The following is a 27,010-nucleotide window of genomic DNA, read 5'->3' as shown; positions in this document are numbered from 1 at the left end:
CTCGTACTAATAAAGAATGTATTCTTTGATTATAAACTCATGACTATTCTCTAAATTAACCCAGGTGGGATACTCTCATCCAACAATATCCACTTTCTATTAAAGATTCAAAGTCATTTTGAAACAAAGTACTGACGGTTTCTATCTAAAACTAAATGTAAAGGTACTTTTGAAATTATTTTAAAATTTTAAGCGTATTTTTTAAACAAAGTACAAAATGTAGTGGTATTTTTATTATTTTAGTCATTTAACCTATTTGACTTAACCGGTCTTATTCCCTTAAGAAGATTACTTTTAACACAGCTCGAGCCTTAAGAAAAGGAAGCCAACATTGTGTCATCTTAGCAAAAGAAGACCAACCAAAGCGATATTCAAGTCAGTTACAGATTGAAATCGGTATCATATACATAGTTCAATTAGCCAAAACATTAACCACCTTCGAAAATCCTGATTTTGTCGGAGAAACTTGGTGGTTAAGACATGAAAAAAGGCAGTTACATTATCCATTAGACACGTAATTTTGGGGATTTGTGGGTCCAAAACCCACTTAAAAAGCAAGACCACCGACTAATCCAACTAACATAACCAACCCCTTTATCCACTTTAATTAACCCTCCAACTCTTTTACTTTTAACATCATCAAAACCCTTATTCATTCATCTTTTCATATTTGAATAAATTCCTCTGTCCATTCCGACCAATTTGTTCATTGTTTTCTCATGTCGTGTCGCCATTTTCTTGTCCTAAAACATCGCCCCATCCCTTCTCTATAAAACCCATCACCATTTCCCCTCTTTCCTCAACTCACTCTCCTCTTACAAGTGTAGCATTTTTGTTCTTTTCAGCTCACCACTTGGCTTCGGGCTTGTCCTCGTATGCCACCCTACGTTGTCGCTTGTCTTCTTCCATTGATATCAATCAAAGCTTCTTAGACATTCTTCGTCTTTCTAAGCTTTCTTCAACCCATCCATCCTGCCATGGCTCCCCCAAACGACCCATCTTCCTTAACCTCTTCGCCTCTCAAATCTGACGGTTTGGAGAATCTTATTGATTTCTCCGATGGGAAACTCAGTGTCAAAGGTGTTCCTTTGCTGTCGGATGTCCCAAGTAATGTCTTTTTCAGCTCCTTCTCTTCCATATGTCAATCCTCTGATGCCCCACTTCCTCTGCTCCAACGAGTTCATACTCTGTCTCATAAGGGTGGCTTTCTTGGTTTTGATCAAACCAAATCCTCTGATAGGCTCACCAATTCCTTGGGGAAATTCAAGGGTAGGGAGTTTGTGAGTGTGTTTAGATTCAAAACATGGTGGTCGACCATGTGGGTCGGGAATTCTGGGTCGGATTTACAAATGGAAACTCAATGGTTCATGTTGAATGTCCCTGAGATAAAATCGTATGTCGTTTTCATACCCATTATAGAAGGGAGTTTTAGATCCGCTATCCATCCTGGGGTTGATGGGCATGTCATGATTTGCGCCGAAAGTGGCTCAACTCATGTGAAAACATCTAGTTTTGATGCTATAACTTACGTTCATGTGTCTGATAACCCTTACAAGTTAATGAAAGAGGCCTATGCGGCTATTAGAGTTCATATGAATACGTTTAGGCTGTTGGAAGAGAAGCCTGTCACTCATTTAGTAGACAAATTCGGTTGGTGCACATGGGATGCTTTTTACTTAACAGTAGATCCTGTCGGAATTTGGAACGGTGTCAATGACTTTGCTGAAGGCGGTGTGTCGCCGAGGTTTCTCATCATTGACGATGGGTGGCAGAGTATCAACATCGACGGCGAAGACCCAACTCGAGATGCTAAAAATCTTGTTCTTGGTGGGACACAAATGACTGCAAGGCTCTATAGATTTGATGAATGTGAGAAGTTTAGGAAGTACAAAGGTGGGTCTTTGTCGGGTCCAAATGCTCCATCGTTTGATCCAAAGAAGCCGAAGTTATTGATCGCTAAGGCAATCGAAATCGAGCACGCTGAGAAGGACAGAGACAAGGCCATTGGCTCGGGAGTCGCTGATATCACTAAGTTCGAGACCAAAATTCATAAGCTTAAGGAAGAGTTGATTGCAATCTTTGGCAAAGAACAAGACAGTGGCTGTTCTAGCTGTTCTTGCAAGGGTGATGACTCTGGAATGAAGGCATTCACAAGGGATTTGAGAACAAAATTCAAAGGCTTGGATGATGTGTTTGTTTGGCATGCTCTTGCTGGTGCTTGGGGTGGTGTGAGGCCTGGTGCTACTCATTTGAACTCCAAGATAGTTCCTTGTAAGCTCTCTCCTGGGCTTGATGGCACAATGACTGATCTTGCTGTTGTGAAGATTATCGAAGGGAGTATCGGACTCGTTCATCCTGATCAAGCTGACGATTTTTTCGACTCGATGCATTCTTATCTCTCTAAAGTTGGGATTACAGGCGTGAAAGTCGATGTGATGCATGTAAGTATCTCTAAAATAAGGTCTTTACTTAGTACTGTTGTTCGTTAACTGATCTGTTAACTTATTTGTTCAATTCAGACACTGGAGTATGTCTCGGAGGAATATGGAGGAAGAGTTGATCTTGCAAAGGCGTATTATAAGGGTTTGACTAAATCTCTTCATAAGAATTTTAAAGGGACGGGTCTTTTCTCTAGTATGCAACAGTGTAATGATTTCTTCTTCCTTGGCACGAAGCAAAACTCCATAGGGAGAGTCGGTGAGAATTTCAACCTTTTTCTTTTGTGTTCGATAAGATGGGCCCACCGAATGAAACAAAAAGAGTAATAAAAGGGAAACGTTTTCACAGGTGATGACTTTTGGTTTCAAGATCCAAACGGTGATCCGATGGGTGTTTATTGGTTACAAGGTGTTCATATGATTCACTGTGCCTACAATAGTATGTGGATGGGACAGATCATACAGCCTGATTGGGACATGTTTCAATCAGACCATCTATGTGCTAAATTCCATGCGGGATCAAGAGCTATCTGTGGTGGTCCTGTCTATGTGAGTGACTCTGTGGGTGGCCATAATTTTGATCTCATAAAACAACTCGTCTATCCCGATGGAACTATTCCTAGATGCCAACATTTTGCCCTACCCACTAGAGACTGCCTCTTCAAGAATCCTTTATTCGACAGCAAAACTGTTCTCAAGATCTGGAATTTCAATAAGGTACTTTCTAATTTTTTTTTTTCGAAACCCAAATCTTTATATCATTCGAAAAAATAAACACTTCTCGATTGGAATTTATGTACAGTATGGAGGTGTAATCGGGGCATTCAACTGCCAAGGAGCAGGGTGGGACCCTAAAGAACAAAGAATCAAGGGACATCCAGAATGTTACAAGCCAATGTCTACAACAGTGCATGTCAGCGACGTGGAATGGGACCAAAAACCAGAAGCAGCTCCAATGGGGAATTTCACTGAATACATTGTATACCTGAATCAAGCAGAGCAAATTCTCCACACTACCCCAAAATCTGAACCGCTAAAAGTGACCATCCAACCATCTACATTCGAGATCTTCAGTTTCATACCCCTAAGAAAGCTCAATTCCAACATTAAATTTGCTCCCATCGGTCTGAAGAACATGTTCAACAGTTCTGGAACGATTCAACATTTGAAGTATAATGAAAATGGAGTCGAACTGAAAGTGAAAGGTGGAGGAAATTTCATAGCTTACTCGAGTGCGTCGCCGAAAAAGTGCATTTCGAACGGAGTAGAAGTGGAATTTGAATGGGACGATTCCGATGGACAGCTCAGCTTTGATCTTCCATGGATTGAAGAAGCTAAAGGAGTTTCTAACGTGGAAATTTTATTTTGAGTAATTTTATCTCTAAGTTAATTTTTATTTATTTTATGCATTTTGGTTGTTTGTGTTAAGTGACGTGTGCTAAGGGATAGCCACGTCAATTAAATAATCGCTTTTATTATTATTATTATTATTGTATTTTTGAATTTTTATTTTTATTTTCCCCCTTTTTCGCGGATTTGTCCTTTTAAAGAGGGCATTATGTTTCGAATTTTGTTTCTACTAAATAAATGTGATGTGATGTCTACGTTTTATTTTATTTTATTATTATTTACGATGTCATTTCCTTCCGGTTATTTATCTTTACGCCTACATTTCAAGAAAATTTGAAGGGGTTCACCCAACGTAGAATTGCTTCAAGTAAAATACGTTTAACCATGAAATTCTTATGATTCAGTCACCCAAAAGAAGGTGCATCTTGTTGGTACCCGTAGTAACTATCATTTCCTTTACGTCTTTTTTAGTCATCATTTCCTCAGGATTGTTCTCATTCAGATATGGTCTCAGTTCATTCATGTACTTTCTCTCTTACTCGAGTGTCACAAACAAACCCTTCATTCACACGTAATTTCTAACAAAGAAATTTAACCCGTATAAATGAATTTACTTTGTAATGATTTTGTGTAGTGAAGTACAAACTCTAATGTAAATAAATTTGACTCTAGAGTTTTAATATATATAGTGTTTTTTTTTAAAAATAAGTTCCGACATTTGACTTTTTAAATAATTTCCGATATATATATATATATATATATATACATATATATATATATATATATATTACTTTATTCTATGAATTAGGATATTATTAAAGAGAGATCTCTCAAAGCTTCCAACCAAATCAAGAATTCCAAGAAAGAGGGAAACTTGCAAATTGAAAGTCAAATAAAATTAAATGATATCTTGTCTCAAATCTTTGACTAAAACTAAAATCAAATGGGCCCACCAATTAAAAAAATTAAAAAATTAAAAAAAAAAAGTCAAATTTGATGTGTTTTTTTAAAGACCAACCACCCAACCGACTTAACTAACTAATTGACTAATTATTAAATTTATAACTTATGAAACTAAAATTGATCAACACGTATTTGACCCAATCCACCAAATTAAATCAATTTCTTTTCAGTTTCCTACTACAAAGTAACTAATTTTCCATTTATATTTTTTTTTATTTACGACGTCTGATTAATTCAGATGAACGATGTGAAACCTTAAAAATGAGGTTGAGTTAAAAAAAAAAAAAAAAAAAATTGGGTTTGGGTTGTGTTGAATTTTTTAAAAATTGAAAATTCGATTAGGGTTACAACTCAACCCAACTCTACTTACTTATTAATGTAATATATATCGTGAATAAGTATGATTTTTTAAATAATTAAAAAAAATAATTCAACAACTCTATTCGAAAACAGAGGGTTGGGTTGTGAACTTTCTCGGATTGCTCGGGTTACTAACTCAACCCACTCGAAATTTTGGTTTAAATCAAAAAAAATTTGCAATCCAACCCAACCCATTTTATATACACTCTGGTATCCGCTAAATCTCTAAATAAATAAATAAAAAAAATTATTGTAATTGAAATTAATTCAAAATCTAAATGGTATGAATGAATATACCAATAATTAATATAAGAAAAAGAAAGTGAATATAAAAAAGGAAGATGAATATAGGGTCATTTTCATTTCTTTGGAATATTGAAAAATATACTCTTATCTTTTCGTATATTCCTTTTTAATAAATATAATATCTATAACTTTGAAGAATATTCTTTTACCTGTTTTATTTTTTTAAGAATCATCTCTTTACTTATTTATATATACAAGAATATTTCATTACTGAGATCATTTTATAAACATTTTTCCATATATATTTAAAAATTTAGTTCTAGATTTTGATTACTCTCGATCCCACGGTCGAGTTCGCTTAGTTTTCCTTTGATTCCGCTTTCAATACTCAACCAAGGGTTCCTGAGAGTGAACTGGAGAAAGAAAGACGACCTAGTCTGTCCCTATCTATTTAATGAAGGAGCGGTGTATAATGGGCCTTTTACATAGTGGGCCATTATATAGTGGGCCTGTACTTAGTGGGCCATTATATAGTGGGCCTGTACGTAGTGGGCCTAGATTTCAGCCCAAGTCCATATCGCTTCAAGTTAAATTATGTCAGCCATACGTCAAAAAAAAAAAAACAAAAAAAACAAAAAAAAAAAACAATTTTCTTAAAGCTAATTATTAGGGGTAAATATAAATCAAAATTGAAAGTAAAATAAAATTAAGATAATCGTTATTGATCTTTGATTTCACTAATCGAGGACTAAAACGAAAAATTAGAATTTTTATAGTAAAAAACGAGCAAAAAAATTTACCTTGCTTGAGTAACGGATTCACTCATATACTTCAAACCGTTAATTCTAAAAATAATAGTAAATGGCGTCAAAATTCCTCTATTTAATCATCTTATCGATTTATCTCAAACGTGCACGTTTATGCTCATCTTCCATCATGACTGTCCTAATTTTTTTTCCCTTTCTACGAGATATCATTAAAGAAATTAAAAATAAAATTATATAATATAAACGTATATTATAACAATATGACATGACAACCATGTGATACGACATGACGAGACTGATCCTTAGAGGTTGAGCTAACTACTAAGCATGTGGGATGAAAATTATTAAACTAATTCAGATTTCTTTCTAATAAAAGAAAATATAAATTAAAAATTAAAAAATAAAATTTTGTTATGTACATTGGGCATTATTCCCATGTGAGTGACCACACCATCCATCAAAATAAAGTCAAGAACCCACGTGGACTTTACTTAATTAGCACTAATTAAGTGCAAACATTATGATAAGCTCTATTAATTTAATAGATCCATAATTTAACATAATGTGACATAATTATAATGTATATCCATATGGTCTTTAGCTTAGTGGCTTCACCAATCAAATGCAAACATATGTATTTATATTTAATGTAACCAACTCAAGTGGGATTGAGTTACGAAAATATTTTGAACCAACTCAAAACTTCGAGTTTGGTCAGGTTGGCTACACAAATGAGTATAATAGCGCTCACAACCCAACTCTCTATTTTCGGTTTATAAGTTTGAGTTGTTCGAGTTATCGAGTTATTTGAATATCATTAAGTGAAGGTGAAGACCGAAGAAATAAACTCAAACTTACAAGTGTATATACATTTTATTACCCAAATCGACCAGAAAAGTCACAACCCACAAAATCTAATCAATTTTTTGTCGAGTCTCCAAAAATTCAACCTAATCAGACCTTTATAATTTGAATTGAATTGTAACAGTCCAAGCTCACCGCTAGCAAATATTGTCGTTTTTGGACTTTCCCTCGAAGTTTTCAAAACGCATCTGCTATGGAGAGATTTTCACACTCTTGTAAAAAATGGTTCGTTTCCCTCTCCAACCGGTGTGGGATCTCACAATCTACCCCCTTTCGAGGCTTAGTGAGGACAGTGATACTCGTTCCACTCTCCAATCGATGTGGATCTGACATGAATAGTTTAGATTATTCAGATTATATATCGTGTTAGATGATTGAAAAGGCATGAAAATGCCCATCTTTTAAAATAAAAGTTTCATAAGTAAGAACATATGATTGATGAGTAATGCATGTGACCTCCTACCTTTAACCCCATCTATAGCCAACCAGGATAACCCTTTACCCTAATTATAATATATAATCAAACCCACCTTTAAACTCATAATTTATTCACAAATTATAATTATCTTCCTTAAAGTTTATATACAAGACAAGAACTGAAGAATCTCTTACATAGAATTTAAATTATGTTTGTTCTTCCAAAGAAATCTGAGTTCATAACGTGTTCATCAAATTTTGCATCCGTACAATGAAGAAACAAAAAAAAAAACTAATAATTTGGAGGGAAAACTTAGAGATTCATGAATGTTAGAACCAAAATCGGGACATGATATCCATATTGTCCGGTTTTGTTGCCACAAATATGGACAAGCTCACACACATAATTCATCTATAAATGTGTTGTATGAGTATTGTAATGACGTTGAGAGGGGACGATGGCTTGTGTGTTTGTAAATGCTATCCATTGAACTTGGAAAGTGGGGGAGGAATAATCCAGGGTGTGATTATATGAGGGAGGGGGGCTGTGGAAGATGGTGTGAAAATCATGTGGATGCATGTGCTTTGAGTTGGACAACATGCCCACCCCACCCTTCCTAGTCTTTAATTATGTTTTTAACTCGGAACGGGTACCAGATATTGTCCGCTTTAGTCTATTCCCGTATTTGTGTTCTTATTCAATCCGTCGGCTCTACAGGAAGCTCTCATGGGTTCTTTCTACTTACACTGAAGAGAAAGTAACGCTAAGCTCATTCATGATCCTATTCTTTCACAAGTAAAGACTAAACTCCTCTTCTCATTCTCCTTAACTCCTTCACTTGACCTGGAACCACTATCAGGAAGTGTCCTCGCTCGGATTCCTAGTTAGCCGTCGTAACCAACCTTACGTATCACTGTCAGCTTCATGATTTTAAAACGTGTCTGTTAGGAGAGGTTTCTATACCCGTTTAAGGAATACTTCGTTCCCCTCCCTAACGAACACTCCTGGATATCGAAGGTGTCCTTGGGGTGATCTCAGTGGAGACGATGGGGTCGGTCCATGGATTTTCCTCCCTTTTGCAGCATTTCGCTTAAAGGGTTGAAGGGAGATACTATCTCAAGCTATTCGCTAGAGCCAACCTGATCCTCTTCTCCAGAGATCCCAAATGAGGGAACCCTAAGAGAGTTGCCAACTCTAACTACTGTCCATGTACGATCCATACTAGATCTAACCATCTGCCCATCCTACCTTCTCCACGTTCGTGACAGCCTATCTTTCTCTCAGTAGAGTATTTTAGTGTCATGTTTCAGTCCTCTTCCCCATTATTTAGAAAAAGTGAGCCACCGATTCAGGTACAAGATACTATCGTTACCGTCTGAACAATCAGGCATCCATTATCATCAGTAGCTACCGCTCGTTAACGGTGGGATGTGGAGTGAAAACTCGATTATATTTGAAATCTTATCCTCTCTTTCCTCACCAACCCATTTCACAAATTCCCCCCATATATATATATATATATATAAACCCTCTAGGTCATTACATTCATCATCCAAAGTTCCCAATTCCCAATTTCCAAAATCCTATCTTTCTCTCTCTCTCTCAAAGAGAAAACAAAGCAAAAGCAAGCCATGGGAGTTTACCCAGAAACCCTTTTGGTAGTTCAACTCAACATGAAAGAACCATCACAAGATGAAACATCAATGGAAGAACAACAAGAACAACAAGAACAACAAGAAGCCATAGCCAAGAGCTTCAACAGAAGAAGAAGAAGCAGCAACTCATTGACGAAGAAGAGAAGATCAAGATCATCAACTAGAATCGAGCAAAGAGTCAGCACATTAAGAAACCTCGTACCAAACATGAACAACAGCAACAACCATGAAGGCTGTGTCGGATCATTAGAACAGCTTTTCACTCAAACAGCTGATTACATATTGTCGCTGCAAACAAGAGTGAGATTCATGAAGAATTTGGTTGATGTCTTATCCGCTTCTTCTAATGATCATGAGTGAGATTATTTCAAACACTTTTATTTTTTATTTTACTATTTAATTTTTATATATATGTATATGTGTTTCTCTAAAGATTGATATATGCGATTTTATATATATCATTCTTTTTCCTTTTTTTTTTTTTTCTTTATTCGTATTTGCATTTTTTTTTAATATGGGGTGGTAATTATTTAAGAGTTTCTTTTTTATTTTTCATTTGTAATATTATTGTGTATTATTATTATTATTATTTGGGTTTGATTTTATTTTATTTTTTCCTCTCAAAATTATGACAAATTTTATAATTTAACTCAAAAATAGCACCAAATTTAAATTAAAATGCTTAAACTAACTCAAAAGCTAAAATAATATTAACTTGACCATGAAAAAATTATTGGGCCTCAGGCCCAATAATTTAGCTCATTTAGAAATTATTTCATCATGGAATAATCAGATCAATCACAGCCGTACATACAAATGATCAAAATGAAAATCTTTGAATAACATTTAAATAAAAATGGACTTGACCATAATAAATAAAATAAAATAGAGCATGATTTATTATCGAATGGCATGGGATATATATGAAGGAGGAGACAAGAAATGGACCGACATTGTGATTCAAGTGTGTTGCGTTGTCGACTCTCTAACGACGTGTCGGCACCTACCATTTTCAATGTGTTGAGTTTAAATTTACATTTGCATATAATTAATTTTAAATTAATCTTAATTTACTCAAATTTAGAGATTCTTAATCTCAATATTAATGTCCGTCAAATAATATTTTTTCATAAAAAAAAAAAAAAAAAAAATAGGTAGACACGTGTGATTCCAGAAATTTCCTTGTTTTTTAACCGAACTAAAAGAAATAGAACACGTACGATCGTACGACACGTCTAATCGAATCGACGGATGAGAGCAGCCCAACACCTTCCGCCGTGGATTCGACTACGATCCGGGATGCTGACGTGTACCCGTACACTCTAAAGAAAAAAAAAACCTTTTTTTTCCTTCTTGAAATTAAGTTTCTCGTGAATTTCGCCGGTTTTCTTTTACTCGGCGACTGGGTCCCACATCGTCGACCTTTCGGTCCAATTCTTTTTTTTTTTTTTTTTTTTTTTTTTTTTTGTCGCTTTAAAGAGAAATGTAATTTTGCTTTTACTTCATATTCATATTTTTTACATTCCTCGGGGATTTATTTTTAATTGTTAAAATTCAATTAATACCATGAGTAGAGGTTCTCTAAATTAGCGTATATGGGACTTTTATCGTCAACACGAAGCTCGACTTCTTTGGAGTCTTAGTCATTTTTTACTGTTTTTGAAGATGCTTGACTCATTTTTCTTACGATTAAGTTTTAGGGCATGACTTAGATACCAAGTTAGATGAACACGACTCTCCACAATGATATAATATTATCTACTTTGAGCATAAACTCTCATGACTTTACTTTTGACTTCTCCAGAAGGGTTCATACTAAGATGTATTCCTTCGTTATAAATTCATGATCATTCCCTAGAACTTTTATCTTCTAACAGAAGTGTTGACTTATTATGTTGCATTAATTAATAGTTTAAAAGATTTTAGTATGCCATAATACCAAATTAGTTGTCAAAAAGTGTAGTATTAAGCACAAATCATTCCCTAAATCATGCTCGGTCCTTGATTCCGACTCATTTAACTGTTGATGATCGAGGTGCATTACTCAATTTATTGGATTAAAATTGATCTAAGTTGAAGTGTTTTATGAATTTAAACCAACTCGAACCATGAGTTAAATTTGAATAAATAATTAGAAATTGAAAATGAAATGAGAAGGCAGCACGAAACTTCGGAACCACACGTGTGCACTTTTCTAGGGATTATATCGTCAAAAGAAGCGAAGAAAAAGGAAAACAAGATTTCTTTTAGTTGGATCGGTAAATAGATTTTATAGTACAACATGTCATGATGTATCATTAACATCAGTTTACAAACGTTAAATAGAGTTGAGTTGAATTATAACTCTATTTTCAAGTTCGATTGAGTTATGAAGTCATACGAACACCCTTACATTTTCATTAAAAATAAATAATTAAAATCGACAATAGATCATGCGTGTATATTATATTAAAAATTAAAGTGAAAATGGCGATGAGACATATCTAATATTTAAATTTATATACTAAAAATTATTAATCAATTAATTTTAAATTTTTTTAAAAATAAAATTATTATCAACCGAATTCCTTGGAAAGATGATTTGAATTCATCCAAAATCTATCACATTACAATGATTTTGATACATTAAAATAATAAAATAATAACACTATTTTTCATAAATATTTGAATATCTTTTATTATTAAATCCTTTTTCTTTTTTAAAGGAAAAGATTGGGGAGACAGTGAAGCAATTTGGGGATTGAGAAAAGCAAAAAAGCAAAATAATAATAATAATATTTATTACGCATGCTTATAAAACGACGTCGCATTTCATCATTTGGTCGAATATACTTCACGTGCGTCTAAACCCCCGTTTCACACCTCCTGTTGTGTCGGCCCACGTACTTGTTTTCCACTCCCACTGTCTGTCCGTACAAAACATTGACCTGCAATTGCCGGTCACCACCACTACAAAAACAGCCTCCCTCTCCCCAATCCCTATTATTCTCAATATCCCAACCCCTCAATTCTCTCTCTAAAAGCCTTATTTCACCGGCTAGGGTTTATGGAGCTCGATTTAATTTGGTCGCAATTTGATATGTTTTCGACATCGTCTTACCCAATTCAAAATCCCGCTATCGACCCCGAGAATTTGGAGATTTTGAATGCATGGCCTACATCGTCCAGCCAGCTCATCAATGACGAGTTGTCGGAGTTGAATTTAGAAGAAGAAAAGAAACCTCGACAAAAAACTGTTAAATCTAACCACTCGTTAGTGTTTTTTTTTTTTTTCTTTTTAATTCAAGTGTATTAATATAACCACGTTGTTGATGTATTTAAAATATTAAATTTAGGTCGAAAACAAAGAAGACGAATCAGAAGAAGAAAGAGCAAGAACAACGATACACGTTCATGACGAAGAGCAAAGTTGATCATTTAGAAGATGGATATAGATGGAGAAAGTACGGGCAAAAAGCTGTAAAAAACAGCCCTTATCCAAGGTAATATCGTTGTACTCAAATTACTATTATACCCTAAATCTTACCGTGCACAAACATCTCTAACATGCTTTTTTTCTTTGTGTAGGAGCTATTATCGTTGTACTAGTGTGGCATGTCACGTAAAGAAACGAGTGGAGAGATGCTTGAAAGATCCCAGCATTGTTATCACAACTTATGAAGGCCAACACACTCACTCTACCCCTGTCATGACTCGATCAACCTTCTTTCCTCCGCCTATCTCTACCTCTCTCCACGAGGGTTCCACATCATTCACCACCACCCCTCCCTATCTCTTTCACAACCAAAACGTTCATAATTTAAATTTTGCCCGCCACCCCAATGACTTTGTGGCACCATCATTTCATCACGAGCGATTGCCACAACACACTGCCTCCTTTGATCCATTTACTCATTTATTTGCTTCTACTACTAATTATGAGTGACGTATTGTAACAACCAAAGTCTACTACTAACAGATATTATCTGTTTTGACCTGTTACGTTTCTCCATCAGCTTTACTATTTTAAAACGCATCGTTTAAGAAGAGGTTTCCACGAATATTTCGTTCCCCTCTCCAACAACTATCGTCGTTTTATGTAATAATTTTTTAATAATTATTATTATGTGAACACCACATAATTTATTTATAACATATTTCTTTCCGCAAAAACAGAGATGTTTCTTCTAATTTATGAAACTATTTTTTAATTCAACAAAAGAATTTACTAAAAAAAAAAAACTAAATTTACCCATAAAAAATTCAATTAATCCCCCATAAATGAAAAAAAAAAAAATCATTTCCGGCCCAGAAATTTACAAATGTGACCGACGATTCAGAATCAAGTTTCATGGGAGTTACCGTTTCCGTTGGATTGATTCAATCGTCGGTCGCCATCTCCGATTAACACAAATTCGATCATTAATCCCTTGTTTTTTCTTCGATGATGTTCGTTTTGATTTTTCCCACCAGATGATCGGAAGAACACCATCAAAATCGATTTGGATTTTGTCGGTCTGAGCTTCAACTTCGGTATGCTTCTACTCAATCATTGTTTGGTTCGACTCATTTTAGGTTGTTTTGCGATTAATTTGTTCCATTTCCCGTTTGTTTGATGGGTTTCTGTTTGGTTGGATGGTCTGTTTTGTTTTCGATCATTTCTTGTCTGATGGGTTTCTTGAGACTTCGGTGGCGGTGTTGTTTGTGTATTGTTGTTTTTCTCATTTGTTTGTTTCGACATTGCCGATGTTGTTGGAAACTTTGGTGTTGGCTCATTTCCTGTTTTGATTGTTGTTTTCTTGCTTATCTGGTGTAAATTTAGGAGACTGATGGGTTAGATTGTTTGGATATCTCACACCGGTTGGAGAGGGAACGAAAGCATTCCTTATATGGGTGTGGAAACCTCTCTTGGTAGATGCATTTTAGAATCGTGAGGCTGACGGCCGACAATATCAACTAGCGGTGGGCCTGGGCTGTTACAAATGGTATCAGAACTAGGCATCGAGCGGTGTGCCTCACTCCTTATAAGGGTGTGGATTGTGAGATCTCACATCGGTTGGAGGGGAGAACGAAGCATTTCTTATATGGGTGTGGTAAGCTCTCCTAGTAGACATGTTTTAAAAATGTGAAGCTGACGGCAATACGTAACGGGCCAAAGTGGACAATATTTACTCGAGGTGGGCTTGAGCTGTTACAAATGGTATCAGAGCTAGGCGCTGAGCCTTGTGCCAGCAAGGACGTTGGGCCCTAAAGGGGAGTGGATTGTGAGATCTCTAATCGGTTGGAGAGGTAATGAAACATTCCTTATATGGGTGTGGAAACCTTTCCTAGTAGATGCGTTTTAGAACTGTGAGGCTGACATCTATACGTAATGGGTCGAAGCCGACAATATCAACTAGCGGTGGGCCTGGGCTGTTACAAATGGTATCAGAGCTAGGCATCGAGCGGTGTGCCTTACTCCTTATACGGTGTGGATTGTGAGATCTCACATCGTTGGAGGGGAGAACGAAGTATTTCTTATATGGGTGTGGGAACCTCTCCTAGTAGACATGTTTTAAAAATGTGAGGCTGACGGCAATACGTAACGGGCCAAAGTGGACAATATCTACTAGAGGTGGGCTTGAGCGGTTACAAATGGTATCAGAGCTAGGCACTTAGCCTTGTGCCAGCAAGGACGCTGGGCCCTAAAAGGGAGTGGATTGTGAGATCTAACATCGGTTGGAGAGGGAAACGAAACATTCCTTATATGGTGTGGAAACCTCTTCCTAGTAGACGCGTTTTAAAACCGTGAGGCTAACAGCAACACGTAACGGGCCAAAGCGGACAATATCTACTAGCAGTAAGCCTGGGCTGTTACAAATGGCATCGGAGCTAGGCATCGAGCTGTGTGCCTCACTTCTTATACGAGTGTGGATTGTGAGATCTCACATCGGTTGGAGGAGAGAACGAAGCATTCTTTATATGGGTATGGGAACCTCTTCTAGTAGACACGTTTTAAAAACGTGAGGCTGACGACAATACGTAACGGGCCAAAACGGACAATATCTATTAGCGGTGGGCTTGGGCGGTGGATTGTTTTTGTTTTCCCGTCTGTCATTGCTTTAAGGCCATTGTTTACAGCGATTGAATGCTCAGCTTTGATTGCAGAGTTCCTCTGTTCATTTATAGTTCAAAAGGCTATGAAATTGAGTGGATGGCTTTAAGAGAAGGGGATCTCACCATTGATCTGGAAAGCGGGGCGAAGATTGTTAAAGAGGAGGCTGGAAATGTGGAGCCAAGTTCAATCAAACGAGAGGTGAAGAACATTTTTTGGGGTAGGTTGACAGAGGATACACTGCCACGAGACGAACGAGCTGCAGCCTCGAGCAGTTACGTTGCCAATATCATCCGTGATGCGAGCATAAAATTGTTGATAGATAAGAATTTGAAAGGAGAAGAGGGTCGTCGTGAAGTCGTTGCTAATGTCGAGAAGAAGAATGATAGAGGGAAGCATAATAACAAGAAAAAGGCTCCGAAGCCACCTCGACCGCCCAAGGGACCTTCACTCGACGCTGCTGACCAAATGCTGGTCAAGGAAATCGCCGAGCTTGCCATGAAAAAACGATCGAGAATCGAGCGAATGAAAGTGTTGAAGAAGGCAAAAGCTGAGAAAACATCTTCTTGCAATACTTACATACCAGCTTTGATTATCACATGCCTCTTCTTCCTTGTAGTAATCGTTCAAAGTAAGCAAGTCCTGCTTGATGTTGAAACTACGAACCGCTTCGATGTCCTTATGTTTTTAAGGATGTTTTGTTCGTGTTTGTCTACAGTTATAAGCTCTAGAAGCAGTTCATTGTTCCAGGGGTCGCCCGAACCAGCCGTTGGTGGTAGTAGCGGTTTCATTTCGGTTCAGTACATTATGAACTTTCCCAGAAATGAAAGCTATATACCCAATTCCACCACCTCTGTTAAGTGAGTACTTGTTGTTGATGCAGCCCTGCTGCTGCATAGCTCGTGTCTGATTTTGTTCCTCTAGAAAAGGCTGGCATGGTGGCTCCTATGGCCTTCATTTTTTAGTACTACACTTTTGTGTCTTTTCAAGAAACATCCCATTTTTGTAATCAAACCCTTTTGTATTTTGATTTGATGTTGATGAGTTGAATTATGAACGTTTTTCCTCTCGGTTTCGATACCGAACCGGAAGAATTATGATGATCTGGTTGGCCGATGCTTACCGAAGAACAAACAGGTACGCCTGATTCTTAGATTTCAAGATGATGAAAGAATGAAAGCTTCCTTTGATCTTCTATATTTGGTTGCCGCCAATCTCATTAGAGATACTTGTATGAAAACATCTCATGGAGTTCTCTGCATTTTGAGCCTTGTGGTCGATTCTTGTCGTGCGACCGACATGACACGAAAAAGGGTATTGCTGAGATTATCGTTAAACAGATGTTAGCGAATGGCGGAGAAACTCTAGCTCATATAGAGCTTTGTCGCTCTGACTGATCGATCCTACAGTGAAGGAATGTCTAGCTACCCATGATGAAGTGCTGTATTGACATGTAACCAATTCAATGATCCCAAGAGCGTTGTAACGTTTTTGGTTAAAGGAGTATTAGATAGCGACTTGCTATGCCATGTATGTGATAGGGGAGGGTCGAGGCTCTGTGAAGGGGCAATTGGGTCGCGGCATTGGCATCAGCATCAACATCATGAATCTTGAAACGCTACTAGGAGCTTTTAAGTTGGAACTAAAATCTAGTGTGTTAAGCAAGATCTAAGATTTTCCAACAATGCAACATCCATGCCGTGGTTCGTGCTTCATAAGAATATTTTGAGATCTCTAGAATATTGTTCTTTCTCGAGCTCTTGTTCAATTTCATACTCCTGACATTAAAAAAAAAAATGTCTTTTTTAGTTTAACATCGAGTTAATATGGTAAGGGAACGAAAAGGTATGAAGGAACCTATCATGGGACAACTCTGAAATTTATGTGTTTTCATTTTTAAAGACGTTTTCGCTTTTAATTTTTTAATTAATTTAAATTATGTTACATAGAAATTAGGAAATTAAACGGATGCCGTTTTTTTATTCAAGTTAAATAAAATATTTTTGTAGTAACAGTTCGATCGGATACAAATATGAATAGTTGAATCGTTATATATATATATATATATATATATATATATATATATATATATAGATAGAGTGCATGATGCATAAATAAATGTAATAAAAGTCATGATTAAATGAATTATATACAAATTTGGAGTTCCTTATTAATTGATATCAACCCTCATCTAGAAAATATAAGATCTGGTATCTAATAATTTTGATAGATATACATGAACATACATGAACATGGGTACACAGTTTGAGACAATAATTACTATCTTATGATATCAATGATTATTTTGAAAAATAAAAACATGTTTAAATTAATAAACAAATATTTCAATTCAAATATCTATTTTTTAAAGAAGATATCTTTATCAATTTTAAATAGTATTATAAATCTATTAGATACTTTTTAAAGTAAGCCGAATTTTAAAAAATTATAGTAGTTCAAACCCCTTTCGGGTATGTTTATAAAGTTGAAAACTAACATCGACCCATCATATCAATTTATTAAAATTTGAAACACAACTCAGAAATCGTCTTACGGCAAACATCGATCGAAATTGACCAAAGTCGAATTGATCTTGATGTATTCAAACTTTGAAAGTGCATGAAACTGAACCGATTGATATTAATGAACGGAGTTGAAACGGCTCGTTTTTTTTGACCTCTTTGGTAGCTAAATCTAAACGTCACTGGTGTACTTTCCTAGCAATATGCTTCCATTGAAGAAATAGTCAGTGGCAGCTTTTCTAAGGTCTTGTGGTATCCATATGTCCCTATGGGATGTCCCACTGCTACGTAGTCAAATTCATTAACATTGATTGCAACTACCCTAAACCTCAATTTAAATTTCAAAACTATGGGTTTAGGGTCTACGGTTTAGATTTAGAGATCGGAAGAATACCAAATGTGACCCGTTTCTTCGTACATCCATTTAGGCATGATTAAGAATACGTAGATTCAAGGAACCTGAATAGAGATTTTTTCACTTTGTCAAACGTCTTTCGAGATTCTTAGTCAATCCTCAACGCCCCATTAAAGAGGATCGGAGTCGTGACCAGTAAAAGCAGCGCCTCTTGAGCCGCCCCCGGTTGTTGATTAATTGAGAACAAGGGAGAGAGTTCCGATCTATATGACCTTTGGATGGTACAAAGTCAACCTCTTCCAGCTCTGGGAGAGTATTCCATTATTCTAAAATGAGATCTGCAGCCGTGGGGAATTTTCCACAATGGGCGAAAGCGTGATCAAATGGTGCATAACTTTTAGTCTCTCCATAGTCATATACCAGTAGAAGACGTAGGTTATGATTTGATCAATTCGAGTCAAAACACGAGAGTTATTTTTTGTCCCCATTTTTCACTTGAGCATTGACCCGGGAAGAATCAGTGTCCAACTTAGCGATAGTCCATGATCAATTTCCTTTTGTACAGTTACCTCGAGAGAGACGTCTTGGACCACTAAATGATCGACCTACTTGCCCGGCAGCCATATCATAGTATGAATGGTTTTCTTTTAATTAGTATGATTTTTCCATAGGCGATTTTTTACTCTTAGCGAAAAATTTGACTAAAAAATAGTCAAACTACGTGTGACATTAATTGGTCATAGAAAAAACAGACCAAGTAAAAGGCTGGGTCTTGTTAAGAACCAGCAACAACAATGGCAGAAACGTAAATAAACCCTTGACCAAGGGCAATTACAAGTAAAGAGCCCTATAAATACACCATTCTCAGTCCATTTTCATTCAGAAAATCATGGCATTATCCAATTCCTTCTTCTTCCTCGAAGCTCTCTCTCTTTTTTTCCACAAAATTTTCTCCAAAAAGCTCCGACTTTCCACTTCCGCCGTTCACCGGAAGTACCAAAACCACCAATCTCCGGCGAAACTCCCCGTCTCCGGCGACGACAAAGTTCTAATCTTTAACGTGGAGGAGGCTCTACTAAAACCCACATCGCCATTTTTCTTCTCTTATTTCATGTTGGTGGCTTTTGAAGCTGGTGGGTTACTCCGAGCGACAGTTCTTTTGATGTCGTACCCATTAGTCCGACTTGTCGGCCAGGAAATGGGGTTGAAGATTATGGTGATGATATCATTTTTTGGGGTTAAAAAAGAGAGCTTTAGAATTGGGTCTTCAGTTTTGCCTAAATTCTTCCTAAACGACGTCGGATTGGAGGCCTTTGAGGCATTGAAAAAAGGAGGGACAAGAATTGGGTTCACTAATGTTTTCCCACAAGTCATGATTGAGAGCTTTTTGAGAGATTATTTGGAGATTGAATTGGTAGTTGGAAGAGATTTGAAGGTTTTTTGTGGTTATTTTGTGGGTTTGATGGATGAAAAAGTGGAGCTTTGTTCATTATCTCATTTGATTGATGAACAAAAAGAGAGCTATGGGTCTCAAAAGAAGAGCAATTTGATTGGGATTTGTGGGTCTCAAAAGAGCTATGATTTTCAGCTTCTCTCCTCCATTTGCAATGTAAGTACTTTTCAAACCCTAATCCAACGCTATCGGGATGAACGGATTCAAATTTTTAATTTTTTAATTATTCGAGCGAAACCCGTTTTAGCAAAACTTCTTTTGAAGATTTAATTATGTTCGTTGAACTCCTAAGATGAACTCTGAGATCTCACATCGGTTGGAGAGGGGAGTGAAACATTTCTTATTACAAGGGTGTGATGTTGAAGTCTTGAGGGGAAGCCCGAGAGGGAAAGTCTAAAGAGGACAATATCTGCTAGCGGTGGATTTGGAACGTTACAAATGGTATTAGAGCCAGACACCGAACGATGTGCTAGCCTTCTCCCTGTTCCCCAAAGGGAGGTAGACACGAGGCGGTGTGCCAGTAAGAACGCTGGCCCCAAAGGGGGTGGATTTGGGGGCGGTCCCACATTGATTAGAGGAAGGAAAGAGTGCCAGCGAGGACGCTGGGCCACGAAGGGGGGTAGATTGTGATGTACCACATTGGTTGGGAAGGAGAACAAACCACCCTTTCTAAGGGGGTGGAAACCTCCTCCTAGCATACACGTTTTAAAGCCTTCAGGGGAAGCGCGAAAGGAAAAGTCGAAAGAGGACAATATCTGCTAGCGGTGGATCTGAGACCTCCTCTCCCTAGTAGAAGCGTTTTAAAACCCGAGCCAAAATGGACAATATTTGCTATTTGCTAGTGGTGATTTGGGTTATGACGTGAAAAAATTTAAATTTTTGATTTTTTAGTTAAAAATATATATTTTTTAACTAGCAGAGAGAAACCGGCTTGAATTATTATATCTATTTAAATAGTTATATTGACTAAAAAAATCTTTTGAAATGATTTTTTTTGTTTATATGTTTCAATTATTTTTCATCATTTTATTATTAATATTAAATGTATAAGGTAGTTTATTGGTGAAAGGAGGGAGTATATATCATATCGTTCTTATCATATAATAAATAATTTAGGTATACGTTTACATCTTAAAGTTATATCAATCATTAATTAACGTCCAAAAAGTATTTATGTTCACAAGGTTTTGTATTAAAGTTATATGAACCATTAATTAACGTCCAAAAAGTATTTACACATGTAATTTAGACATGAAATGATTAATAATAAAAATTAATATTCATAAATAAATTTAATTTTTAAAAACTAACAAGTGATGGTTGTAAACAGGAAATCTACGTGGTAAGTGAAGTCGAGAAGAAAAGATGGAAGAGACTCCCTAGAGACAAATTTCCGAAGCCATTGGTGTTCCATGATGGAAGGCTTGCTCTAAACCCGACTCCGTTGAACACTCTTGCCCTATTCATGTGGCTCCCTTTTGCCTTGATTCTTGTTCTCGTTAGAATCTTTGTTTCTGTCCTTTTGCCTAATAATCTACGCATACCCATTAATGCCTTTAGTGGAATGCGCCTCACTGTTTCAATCCCGACCGACAAAACCAAGTCCGACGACAATCACGATCGTAATAGCCAAGGTCTTCTCTACGTTTGCAACCATAGAACACTCTTGGACCCTCTCTATATCTCAGCTGCATTAGAAATCAACAATCCTTTAGCTGTCACCTATAGTTTAAGTCCGATTTCAGAATTCTTCTCACCGATTCGAACGGTTAGACTAACTCGAAATCGCAGTCAGGATGCAACCCTGATGGCGAAATCGTTATCGGATGGGAACTTGATTGTTTGTCCTGAAGGAACCACTTGTAGGGAACCGTATCTTCTTAGATTTAGCCCTTTGTTCTCGGAGGTCGGTGCGAAAATAGTCCCGGTGGCAAATGACACACATGTTTCTATGTTTTATGGCACAACAGCAAGTGGGTTCAAGTGCTTTGACCCTATATTCTTCTTGATGAACCCTTCACCATCTTACACTATAAAGAAGCTGGACGTGGTTGATGGATTGTTTGCATCGGACGGTGATAATAAAGCCACAAGGTTTGATGTCGCCAATTGTGTGCAAAGGGAGATTGGTAAGGCTCTGGAATTTGAGTGCACAAAACTTACAAGAAGAGATAAGTACTTGATTCTGGCTGGCAATGAAGGGATTGTACATTAAGGGAAACATTACTTAATTATTTTATGTATTTATATTACATATATATATATATATTTCTTTTTTATAATTTTAATTTTAATTTTTTTTTTGTTTTTTTTTTTATATTTTTATCTTGAGGTTTGAGATTTGAAATTTTATAAATAATGTTAATTTATTTTATACTTATTAAATTATAGTTTACCATATATATAATATTTGATCTTATTATATCTTGTAATTTATTTGATTATAAATAGAGAACTTTCACACCATTGAGGTGAACTTACACGGAATAAAAGGCATAAAATTTCTGTTGGTATCTTTAAACTACTCGAAAAGAGATAGATATTGAAATATATTAATTATCGATCAACCTGATCCCTCACCGTGATCGTGGACACGTTGAGAAAGTAAGTTAGCAAGGCAAGCAAACAGCCAATCAATGTCATAAAAGTTCATCCTCTTTAGTCCCTTTCACGTACTTGCAAGATGTTAATAGAGAAGGGACTCAATTGGGCCTCCTTTTCTCTTTATTGGGCCGTATAAAAGCCCATATAAACTGGGCAGGTCCTAAGCAATTTAAGCGGCCCAAAGTTCTGCTGGGGAAGGTAAAGTACTCAATCGGGCCTCCTTTTCCCTTTATTGGGCCGTTATAAAGCCCATACAAACTGGGCCAGGCCCTAAGGAATTTAAGGGCCCAAAGTTCTGTCGGCGAAGGTAAAGTACCCAATCGGGCCTCCTTTTCCTTTATTGGGCCGTATTAAAGCGCATACAAACTGGGCCAGGTCTTAAGCAATTTAAGCGGCCCAAAGTTCTGTCGTCGAAGGTAAAGTACCCAAACGGGCCTCCTTTTCCCTTTCTTGGGCCGTATTAAAGCCCATGTAATCTGGGCCATGTCCTAAGCAATTTAAACGGCCCAAAATTCTGTCAAACCTCATTGTGCCTCCTTTTTCCCTTTATTGGGCCGTATTAAAGCCCATATAAACCGGGCCAGGTCTTAAGCAATTTAAGCGGCCCAAAGTTCTGTCGGCGAAGGTAAAGTACCCAAACGGGCCTCCTTTTCCCTTTATTGGGCCGTGTTAAAGCCCATATAAACTGGGCCAGGTCCTAAGCAATTTAAGCGGCACAAAGTTCTGTCAAACCTCATTGGGCCTCCTTTTCTCTTTATTGGGCCGTATTAAAGCCCATGTACTCTGGGCCAGGTCCAAAGCAATTTAAGCGGCCCAAAGTTCTGTCGGCGAAGGTTAAGTACTCAATCGGGCCTCCTTTTGTCTTTATTGGGCTGTATTAAAGCCCATATAATATGGGCCAAATCCTAAGCAATTTAAGAGGCCCAAAATTCTGTCGGTGAAGGTAAAATACCCAATCGGGCCTCCTTTTCCCTTTGTTGGGCTGTATTAAAGCCCATAGAAACTGGGCCAGTTCTTACGCAATTTGAGAGGCCCAAAGCTCTTTCAGCGAAGGTAAAGTTTAATGCTAATTAACCAGAAGTTGGAGGACTGATTGTGAAATTCTTGAAAGTTGCATTTTCTTTTTAATTTTTATTTATTTGTACTATATAATATAATATAATATAATATAACTAATAAGTAATCCAATTTCTGCTCCCTCTTTTTCCCTCGAATTAGGGTTCAGAATTTTGCAGTGCCAAAACCAGGCACCTTCAATCGCTCTTCGAAGGAATCAAGCTGTGACCTAGTTCTGTCTTGTTCTTGAGGTAGAGTGCAACTCCTTTTTCTTAGGCTATTTCAATTGTTCTGTGCTGCCAAGGTTTTTGATGGGTGCGGAGAGGAAGAGGAAGGTCAGCTTATTTGATGTGGTGGACGATTCCTCGGTCTCCGCAAGTAAAAAATTGAACTGCTTTGGAGCGCCGTTCAACAATGGAGGTGGGAATGCGGGCAATAGTCTGATCAACAGGTGGACTGGGAGGCAGTTCTCGCAGAGGTACTATGAGATTTTGGAGAAGAGGCAGACTCTTCCTGTTTGGCATCAGAAAGAGGAGTTTTTCCAGGCTTTGAAGGGCAGTCAGACTTTGATTTTGGTTGGTGAGACTGGTAGTGGTAAAACAACTCAGGTTAGTTGGGGATAGCCTTCTAATATTTGTTGTTATAGATTATTGGTTGTCTTTAGAGGGCAAATTACTTTAGAATTACTTGTAACTTGCCTTTTCTCTTGGATGCACGTAGTTACAGTAACTTTTCTTTCCTTCAGAAGGGAACACAATATCGGAGGAATCCGAATTTCGCATAAAAAATTATTTTAGTTATTGTGGTGATTATGCCTGTTGCAGATTCCTCAATTTGTTTTGGAAGCCGTTGACCTGGATAGTCCAGATAAACGTAAGAAGATGATGATTGCATGCACTCAGCCTCGTAGGGTGGCAGCAATGTCAGTTTCTCGACGTGTTGCTGAAGAGATGGATGTAACTATTGGAGAAGAGGTGGGTTACAGTATCCGTTTTGAAGACTGTAGTAGTGCCAGAACAGTTTTGAAGTAAGCTCATTCTTCCTAGTACCTCCTCATCAGTGTTATTGCCTAGATTTTTCACTCAATGATTCGAAATTTAATTCTCTACGTGATTGTTAATCTGTTGCACTTTCTACTGGGTGCAGGTATCTAACTGATGGTATGCTTTTGAGAGAAGCAATGACAGATCCTCTTTTAGAAAGGTATAAGGTAATTATTCTTGATGAGGCACATGAAAGAACATTAGCAACAGATGTTCTTTTTGGGCTTTTGAAAGAAGTTTTGAGAAATAGGCCTGACCTAAAGCTGGTCGTCATGAGTGCTACACTTGAGGCTGAAAAGTTCCAGGGTTATTTTAATGGTGCTCCACTTATGAAAGTTCCTGGTAGGCTTCATCCAGTGGAGATATTTTACACACAGGAACCTGAAAGGGATTATCTTGAAGCTGCTATTCGGACAGTTGTACAGATTCATTTGTGTGAACCTCCAGGTGATATACTTGTTTTCCTCACTGGTGAGGAGGAAATTGAAGATGCATGTCGCAAGATAAATAAAGAAGTTGCAAACCACGGAGACCAGGTAGGGCCTGTGAAAGTGGTGCCTCTATATTCAACCCTTCCTCCAGCTATGCAGCAGAAGATATTTGAAGCTGCTCCACCTCCCGTAAAAGAGGATGGACCTCCTGGAAGGAAGATTGTGGTCTCCACGAACATTGCAGAGACTTCATTGACCATAGATGGCATCGTTTATGTTATTGACCCTGGCTTTTCAAAACAGAAAGTTTATAACCCTCGAGTACGTGTTGAATCATTATTGGTATCTCCTATATCAAAGGCTAGTGCACATCAGAGATCAGGTCGTGCTGGAAGAACTCAGCCTGGAAAATGTTTTAGACTTTACACGGAAAAGAGTTTCCAAAATGATTTGCAGCCACAGACATATCCTGAAATTTTGAGATCAAACCTTGCCAATACTGTTCTTACCTTGAAGAAGTTGGGGATTGATGACCTCGTGCATTTTGATTTTATGGATCCACCTGCTCCCGAGACATTGATGCGAGCTTTAGAAGTTCTGAATTATTTAGGTGCATTGGATGATGATGGGAATCTAACAAAGCTTGGGGAAATTATGAGTGAATTTCCATTAGATCCTCAGATGTCAAAGATGCTCGTTGTTAGTCCAGAATTCAAATGTTCAAACGAGATATTATCAATTTCTGCCATGCTTTCAGGTACTTCTGCCTTCTCTCTTGAACTTTTTTTTTTGTTTCCCAATTCTATAGAGTTCTAGTGTGTACGCCAGATGCCCGTGGGTGTTACAACAATGAGCAGGATGCATCAAACTTTGGTGCACTTTTACTGGCGTGGCATGTGTGCAGTATATCTGCCATGTCTTCTAACTAGTCGACATGTACGTGATTTCATGTGCATGTTGTTAGAGCACAATTCTGTCAAATTAGGTTGTCATCAGCATCTTCTCTGGTTCCATGCCCTCAGATGGCATACACCATAAGATTTCTCAGTGAGTGCTGATGTAGTTAGTTGCAGTTTCTCAGTATTATCTCATGAAGCAAATGGTCTCGTCTCTTGCATCTATGCATCTGCTGACCTTCCCTGGGCCTCCTCTGTGTGTGATACCAATTTCTTTCTTAGTACCCAATTGCTTTGTCCGGCCTAGGGAGGCTCAGAAGGCTGCTGACGAAGCAAAAGCTAGGTTTGGCCACATTGATGGAGATCATCTAACGCTCTTGAACGTGTACCATGCTTACAAGCAAAACAGTAAGTGCCCATGGTTTTCACTTTAATTAAGTACCTCAAATTTTGATGATTTCCTAAAGTAATTCGTGTGTTGCAGATGAGGACCAATCATGGTGCTATGAGAACTTTGTCAATCACAGGGCAATAAAGGCTGCAGATAATGTCAGAGAGCAACTAGTCCGCATCATGGCTAGGTATAACCTCAAATTATGCAGCACAGATTTCAACAGCCGTGACTACTACGTTAACATAAGAAAGGCTATGCTTTCTGGGTATTTCATGCAAGTGGCTCATTTGGAGCGGACTGGACACTACTTGACAGTGAAGGACAACCAGGTATGGAGATGTCGTTCCTTTATACCTTGGTTTGCTTTTTGGGTATATGCTTGTTCTTGGTATACTCGCACACGGTAAATCCTGCATGCGCATGCTCGCGTCTGGAATTGACAAATCTGTGTTCTGCAGGTGGTACACTTACATCCATCAAATTGCTTGGACCATAAACCAGAGTGGGTCATTTATAACGAATACGTCTTAACAAGTAGGAATTTCATCCGTACAGTGACAGACATCCGTGGTGAATGGTTAGTTCCTCTTTTGCTATATTTGCGGTCTTATGCATACTTTGGTACAAATGATGCTGATAGCAAACATTGATCCATTTTTTCTTGAGAACTTGTCATTATTTATAGAGGCCTAACTTGCAAATTTCTTGTCCCAACAGGCTATTGGACGTAGCAGCACATTATTATGATCTGGCGAACTTCCCTCAATGTGAGGCCAAGCGTGTTCTTGAAAGGCTTTACAAGAAGTGGGAAAAGGATCGTGAAGAAAGCAGAAATAGAAAATGAGTTTTTACGTTTTAAGCTTGTACCATCCTAGGAGATTCCAACTTAGTATTCTTTTTTTTCTTTTCTGGGTGATGAGTGGTGGGCATCCAAGAACCTTAATTGTTCGTCCATGGCGGATAATCATCAGCTAATGGACACAATCACCTGGGAAGAAATTGGTTGTATTTCTATATACTCTAATAGGTCAGTGTCTTCAGGGTTAATATATTCTTGAAATGATATACTTGCTAGGTTTTGATTCTCCAACGCAATGGTATTTCATTGCTGATCTCAAAAAT

At 37.4% G+C, this 27,010-nt stretch overlaps 5 protein-coding genes across 9 annotated transcripts; all 5 read left to right on the top strand.

Moving 5' to 3' along the window:
* The first annotated feature begins 795 nt into the window (after positions 1–795).
* On the top strand, positions 796–4,054 carry LOC111778412 (stachyose synthase). The gene is made up of 4 exons (XM_023658215.2): positions 796–2,441; positions 2,520–2,697; positions 2,788–3,155; positions 3,241–4,054. Exons 1-4 carry the CDS (start codon positions 978–980, stop codon positions 3,805–3,807), a joined length of 2,577 nt encoding a protein of 858 aa, XP_023513983.1. The 5' UTR covers positions 796–977; the 3' UTR covers positions 3,808–4,054.
* A 7,984-nt stretch (positions 4,055–12,038) lies between these two features.
* On the top strand, positions 12,039–13,048 carry LOC111778231 (WRKY transcription factor 8-like). The gene is made up of 3 exons (XM_023657932.2): positions 12,039–12,313; positions 12,397–12,543; positions 12,629–13,048. The coding sequence occupies exons 1-3, from the start codon at positions 12,108–12,110 to the stop codon at positions 12,984–12,986; spliced, it is 711 nt and encodes a 236-aa protein (XP_023513700.1). The 5' UTR covers positions 12,039–12,107; the 3' UTR covers positions 12,987–13,048.
* A 148-nt stretch (positions 13,049–13,196) lies between these two features.
* Positions 13,197–16,948, top strand: LOC111778230 (uncharacterized). Of its 3 annotated transcripts, XM_023657930.2 has the most exons (3): positions 13,197–13,573; positions 15,188–15,765; positions 15,853–16,948. In XM_023657930.2, the coding sequence occupies exons 2-3, from the start codon at positions 15,234–15,236 to the stop codon at positions 15,996–15,998; spliced, it is 678 nt and encodes a 225-aa protein (XP_023513698.1). In that variant the 5' UTR covers positions 13,197–13,573; positions 15,188–15,233; the 3' UTR covers positions 15,999–16,948. The 3 variants fall into 3 exon arrangements, with proteins under 3 accessions (XP_023513698.1, XP_023513697.1, XP_086974957.1); XM_023657929.2 differs by having other exon boundaries at positions 15,188–16,948; XM_087118831.1 differs by having other exon boundaries at positions 15,176–16,948.
* A 1,952-nt stretch (positions 16,949–18,900) lies between these two features.
* On the top strand, positions 18,901–21,743 carry LOC111778798 (putative glycerol-3-phosphate acyltransferase 3). The gene is made up of 2 exons (XM_023658773.2): positions 18,901–19,620; positions 20,795–21,743. The coding sequence occupies exons 1-2, from the start codon at positions 18,901–18,903 to the stop codon at positions 21,677–21,679; spliced, it is 1,605 nt and encodes a 534-aa protein (XP_023514541.1). The 3' UTR covers positions 21,680–21,743.
* A 1,503-nt stretch (positions 21,744–23,246) lies between these two features.
* LOC111779338 (putative pre-mRNA-splicing factor ATP-dependent RNA helicase DEAH2) lies at positions 23,247–26,978 on the top strand. Of its 3 annotated transcripts, none has more exons than XM_087118872.1 (7): positions 23,249–23,732; positions 23,949–24,151; positions 24,271–25,355; positions 25,672–25,902; positions 25,979–26,217; positions 26,347–26,465; positions 26,606–26,978. In XM_087118872.1, the coding sequence occupies exons 1-7, from the start codon at positions 23,436–23,438 to the stop codon at positions 26,730–26,732; spliced, it is 2,301 nt and encodes a 766-aa protein (XP_086974998.1). In that variant the 5' UTR covers positions 23,249–23,435; the 3' UTR covers positions 26,733–26,978. The 3 variants fall into 3 exon arrangements, with proteins under 3 accessions (XP_023515248.1, XP_086974998.1, XP_023515247.1); XM_023659479.2 differs by having other exon boundaries at positions 23,250–23,732; positions 25,777–25,902; XM_023659480.2 differs by lacking the exons at positions 26,347–26,465; positions 26,606–26,978 and having other exon boundaries at positions 23,247–23,732; positions 25,802–25,902; positions 25,979–26,119.
* Positions 26,979–27,010: the final 32 nt, after the last annotated feature.

Source organism: Cucurbita pepo, chromosome 17, assembly GCF_057944985.1.
Source record: "Cucurbita pepo subsp. pepo isolate OVF chromosome 17, ASM5794498v1, whole genome shotgun sequence".
Taxonomy (NCBI): Eukaryota; Viridiplantae; Streptophyta; class Magnoliopsida; order Cucurbitales; family Cucurbitaceae; genus Cucurbita; species Cucurbita pepo.
The sequence above is the reverse complement of the archived record's forward strand: the minus strand, read 5'-3'. Positions and strand labels throughout refer to the sequence as shown.

What these genes read in the sequence shown, in the direction of transcription:
- LOC111778412 (XM_023658215.2), top strand. Translation starts at nt 978, where the DNA reads ATGGCTCCCCCAAACGACCCATCTTCCTTAACCTCTTCGCCTCTCAAA. An exon ending in TGAAAGTCGATGTGATGCAT is followed by an intron (nt 2,442 to 2,519) that starts GTAAGTATCTCT and finishes TGTTCAATTCAG; the next exon opens with ACACTGGAGTATGTCTCGGA. An exon ending in AGATCTGGAATTTCAATAAG is followed by an intron (nt 3,156 to 3,240) that starts GTACTTTCTAAT and finishes ATTTATGTACAG; the next exon opens with TATGGAGGTGTAATCGGGGC.
- LOC111778231 (XM_023657932.2), top strand. Translation starts at nt 12,108, where the DNA reads ATGGAGCTCGATTTAATTTGGTCGCAATTTGATATGTTTTCGACATCG. An exon ending in ACTGTTAAATCTAACCACTC is followed by an intron (nt 12,314 to 12,396) that starts GTTAGTGTTTTT and finishes TATTAAATTTAG; the next exon opens with GTCGAAAACAAAGAAGACGA. An exon ending in AAAAACAGCCCTTATCCAAG is followed by an intron (nt 12,544 to 12,628) that starts GTAATATCGTTG and finishes TTCTTTGTGTAG; the next exon opens with GAGCTATTATCGTTGTACTA.
- LOC111778230 (XM_023657929.2), top strand. Translation starts at nt 15,234, where the DNA reads ATGGCTTTAAGAGAAGGGGATCTCACCATTGATCTGGAAAGCGGGGCG.
- LOC111778798 (XM_023658773.2), top strand. Translation starts at nt 18,901, where the DNA reads ATGGCATTATCCAATTCCTTCTTCTTCCTCGAAGCTCTCTCTCTTTTT. An exon ending in TTCTCTCCTCCATTTGCAAT is followed by an intron (nt 19,621 to 20,794) that starts GTAAGTACTTTT and finishes GGTTGTAAACAG; the next exon opens with GAAATCTACGTGGTAAGTGA.
- LOC111779338 (XM_087118872.1), top strand. Translation starts at nt 23,436, where the DNA reads ATGGGTGCGGAGAGGAAGAGGAAGGTCAGCTTATTTGATGTGGTGGAC. An exon ending in GTAGTGGTAAAACAACTCAG is followed by an intron (nt 23,733 to 23,948) that starts GTTAGTTGGGGA and finishes TGCCTGTTGCAG; the next exon opens with ATTCCTCAATTTGTTTTGGA. An exon ending in ACAGACATCCGTGGTGAATG is followed by an intron (nt 26,466 to 26,605) that starts GTTAGTTCCTCT and finishes TTGTCCCAACAG; the next exon opens with GCTATTGGACGTAGCAGCAC.